The sequence below is a fragment of the Mesitornis unicolor genome, unplaced genomic scaffold (assembly GCF_000695765.1).
Source record: "Mesitornis unicolor isolate BGI_N332 unplaced genomic scaffold, ASM69576v1 scaffold36039, whole genome shotgun sequence".
Taxonomy (NCBI): Eukaryota; Metazoa; Chordata; class Aves; order Mesitornithiformes; family Mesitornithidae; genus Mesitornis; species Mesitornis unicolor.
The window spans coordinates 1-3,826 of NW_010207188.1; the positions used below are offsets into that span (position 1 = coordinate 1).

Below are 3,826 nucleotides of genomic sequence, written 5' to 3' on the forward strand. Positions count from 1 at the left end.
GCAGAACAAGGGCAGGTTGTAGTAGAAATGGGTCTGGAGGGGAAAAGCAGTGATACCACTTTCCACAGGTGGGAGGATCTGTTTTAGTCCCTCGTGAAACAGACTGGGGGCTGTTGTTCTATTTTGAATCGGTGACAAAAAATAACCAGTAGCACTGTGCACAATGTCACTTGGAAGTTGTCCTCAAATGCCTTTCCTGTTGTCGAAGTGCAGGAGGGGGCTGATATTTGTAAGTGTGGTCAGCCCTGGTGCCTGTCCCTTAAATGCTCCCTAATATATTATTTTGAAATAGTATTGATGCTATTTCAAGGAAACTGCCAAGGTTTGTTATCCATTAGTGTAAAGTAGACAACTTGTATGGAAAGGAGATGTAGTAAATTTGAAGGGGGGAGAAGTGGTCCTTTAATGTTTATGGTGTGTTTCTGTACCTGCTAACTTTCCCCTAACACTGTACTGTCTGTACCCTGATTAAGAGGATCCTGCTGTTGAAACAGCAGAGGAAGCTAAGGAACCAGCAGAAGCAGACATCAATGAACTCTGTAAAGACATGTTCAACAAAATGGCCACATATTTAACAGGTGAACTGACAGGTAAGGCACTGCAATACTGATTTGGAAGTAAGTTTCTGTTTCTTTTCATTTTCTTTTCAAGAAATCTCTTATGTAGTTTGTCTAAACTGTACTTACTTGGATCATATCTAGCAAGACTTGGCAGTTCAAGTCTGGCATGTTGCTCGACTACTAACACCACTGAGATTAGTCATATTAATGAAGTCCCAGAATAGCACAAATCTTTTTCAGAAGAATACCAGCAACTTGCAGAAGTTTGTACGTGGAAAAAACAAACAAATAAACAAAAGGGTTAAGAATACAACTGAGAGTGAAACATATGCAGTTATTTTGTTTCTGAGTGAGAGCAAGGATTATACACGTGCTTTCCAACACTCATACTTCAGAATAAACTGCTGTGCAACATTAACTGGAGCTAAATAAACTGCTCAGCAAGTCAGTGGATTCCATAGGCTCTATTTTTGAAAGCATTCCACAGCACTGCTGATTTGCATGGACTTGCAGGGTATATGTTACAGATTAGCAGTGTGGATTTGTGCTGCCAGTTTTGTAAACATAAGTCTTTAACTGACAGAATAAGAGTAGAAATGTGAGGACTTAGTCACTTTTTCTCTCAGGAAAAAAAAAAAGGAAGTGAATATTCATCAGTCCAGTTGATTTTTATAGTTCGCAAAATGTCATCTTTCTTTTTGTAGAACATTATATTAATACCCGTATTACCATTCTTTGTTACATATGGCTATTGGTTTGAAATCTCTGTCATGCAATTCAAACCACATCAAGTTTTAATTAAAATAAACTCTGTTCTTTTTTAGCCACCAGTGAAGACTACAAACTCTTGGAAAACATGAATAAGCTGACTAGCTTGAAGTACCTAGAAATGAAAGAGATTGCTATAAACATCAGTAGAAATCTGAAGGATTTAAATCAAAAATGTAAGTAAACCAAATAAGATAGGGGTATAATGAATGGTATATGTGTTTGGGAAATGAGACTTCTAACAGTCAGATAGTGCCCACTCCCTTAGGTGTTGAAGGAGAGAAAACTCACTGAAGTAGACATGCAGCTCTGCAATGCCCATCCTGTGTATTTCTTTACAGCTATAGACTATGTAGGCTAGCATAAGAGAGAACACTTCTGAATTTATGTCCCGTTTTACCCCAAATTTTGGATCTGATAGGAAATGACACTTCTTTAATTCATGCTGTATTGTTACTTGTGTTGAGTCTAGCTAGTACTCTTAAATATTTCTTACTTTCCTGGAACATTGCCATCAGTATCACCACTTGATTTTGAGGCAGGAGAAGGAAGGAGCTTTTAAATTGTTCTGTGTGAAGAATGTTATGAGAAATTCTCGTGTTTCAAGTGTGAACTGTTTCTTGGAAGTGAATGACTGAGAACTGACAGATATGATTTTTCTGCTTTTTTTAAGATGCTGCTCTTCAGCCGTACCTGGAACAAATCAACCTAATTGAGGAACAGGTTGCAGCTCTGGAGCAGGCAGCTTATAAATTGGATGCATATTCCAAAAAACTTGGTAACTATTGTCGTCTACTTCTACTACCTAGGAGCATAGTCCCTTGCAAGGGGATTTAAAAAGACAAAGTAAACTTCTCCTCTATTTAACATATCTGAGCTGTAGAGTTCCCTATGCTGCTTTTGAGGAACAAACATTGTATATGAAGTGATAAGCATCGGGAAAGTTATATGAAGTTATATGGAAGTGGAGTAGTACAGGTTTTATTGAACTGCAGCTTATCAGTGAGGCTTGATTTCTTTTTTACAATATGCTCTGCCCAAATTTTAAGGATAGTTGTTTAATCCTGCAAATAGAGGGATTTGTAAAGTTCCACCAGACATCCACGTTCCCTCGTCTTAAATTAATATTAGTTGTTTGACTTAAGCACCTGGTTCTTAAAAAATTTTATGTACAATTATATTTGTCTAAATACTTTAGTAAAAAATGACCCTGAGTGGTACTGTAAATTAACTTGAATTTTAAGATGCATAGCAGCTTACAGGATTCAAAGCTTTTGCCTATCCAGTCCATATTGTTGTTTTTCTTTCTGCAGAAGCCAAGTACAAAAAACTGGAGAAACGATGAAATTACAACAGCCTTTGAGTTGGAGTTGGGCTATGAGTCAGACTGATTTCTGTTTACGTTGCACAACAGCAGTTCTGTATGTTGAAAGGATTTGGTTACAACTAACATCAAGACTGGTAACTTTTTCTGTCTATTGAATACAGTAGGCTGTATTCAGGCTTAAGGCTAAATAGTAGTTTCCTCTTCTCAAGAGGTTCTGTTGCCTCAGTTGTTCTGCAGTGAAAAGTAGAAGACTGTCCCTAACCTATATGTTGATACTGGCTATCTGTGTCCTGTGTCCCACATGAAACACTGTATCTAGGAAAAGCCCTCTATAACCTATAAAGACATTTTCCTTTAGTAGCAGCAGGACCTAAGCGTCATTTTTTCCTTCACTGAGCCCTGCGTCGAGAAGATACCCAGCCCTTTGGAGTTACGAGTGTGGTACTGAGAACACTTCATTTTGATACCTGCTTTTATCTGTTTGAAAAAGAGAGACTAATTATTATAAATTTGCAATAAAACAACTTGCTGCATTTGTCTCTATGGAATCTCAAATTCCTGTTGGAAAGATTATGTAAGTTGCCTTTTTATTTTTTCAAAGGGTCTCTTAATAAAAACAAACTGTTTCCAGCTACTGGACATCATAGAAGAGAACGTGTTTTAAACTCTGTGTCAAGTATTCCTCAAGTTATATTATTTGACCATCTGAACCACAAGTGAAGTTGCAAGAAGTATTGCTTTATCACATGCTCAGTTAAATTAGCAGATCCTTGCTCTACTTTACCAACAAGTTTTCATCTGAGTAGTTTTTCAGGAGGCATGCCCAGCACAAAAAGCTTCTTCTCTACCTGATTTCCAGTGTTCCGAATTGCTAATTCAACAGAGCCCTTCTTTCTGAACAGGTACTCCTGCTCCCACATGGTTTTTTCCATACCTATTGACCCTGACTCAAAAACTGGCTTTTGAGTGAGATGCGGTCAAGGACAGTACAATTATTGATATAGAAAAGAAGTAGCTCAAACGTTCTATAGGCTTTTTGGAAGAATGTCTAGTCAGGTGCCAATGTGGTAAAAATCATAATGCTGTCAGTGTACAGCCACTGTACACAGTCAAGATGGACACTTCCCTAGTGCTGTTTAAAAGCAGTGAAGCAGATGACCTTTGAGAACCT

The 3,826-nt window shown here is 37.8% G+C and overlaps 1 protein-coding gene across 2 annotated transcripts; it reads left to right on the forward strand.

The window, feature by feature from the left end:
• The first annotated feature begins 478 nt into the window (after positions 1 to 478).
• On the forward strand, positions 479 to 3,316 carry BLOC1S2 (biogenesis of lysosomal organelles complex-1, subunit 2). Of its 2 annotated transcripts, none has more exons than XM_010192043.1 (4): positions 479 to 590; positions 1,385 to 1,504; positions 2,002 to 2,106; positions 2,642 to 3,316. In XM_010192043.1, exons 1-4 carry the CDS (start codon positions 548 to 550, stop codon positions 2,671 to 2,673), a joined length of 300 nt encoding a protein of 99 aa, XP_010190345.1. In that variant the 5' UTR covers positions 479 to 547; the 3' UTR covers positions 2,674 to 3,316. The 2 variants fall into 2 exon arrangements, with proteins under 2 accessions (XP_010190345.1, XP_010190346.1); XM_010192044.1 differs by having other exon boundaries at positions 2,645 to 2,673.
• Positions 3,317 to 3,826: the final 510 nt, after the last annotated feature.

What these genes read in the sequence shown, in the direction of transcription:
- BLOC1S2 (XM_010192043.1), top strand. Translation starts at nt 548, where the DNA reads ATGTTCAACAAAATGGCCACATATTTAACAGGTGAACTGACAG. An exon ending in GAAGGATTTAAATCAAAAAT is followed by an intron (nt 1,505 to 2,001) that starts GTAAGTAAACCA and finishes GCTTTTTTTAAG; the next exon opens with ATGCTGCTCTTCAGCCGTAC. An exon ending in TGCATATTCCAAAAAACTTG is followed by an intron (nt 2,107 to 2,641) that starts GTAACTATTGTC and finishes TTCTTTCTGCAG; the next exon opens with AAGCCAAGTACAAAAAACTG.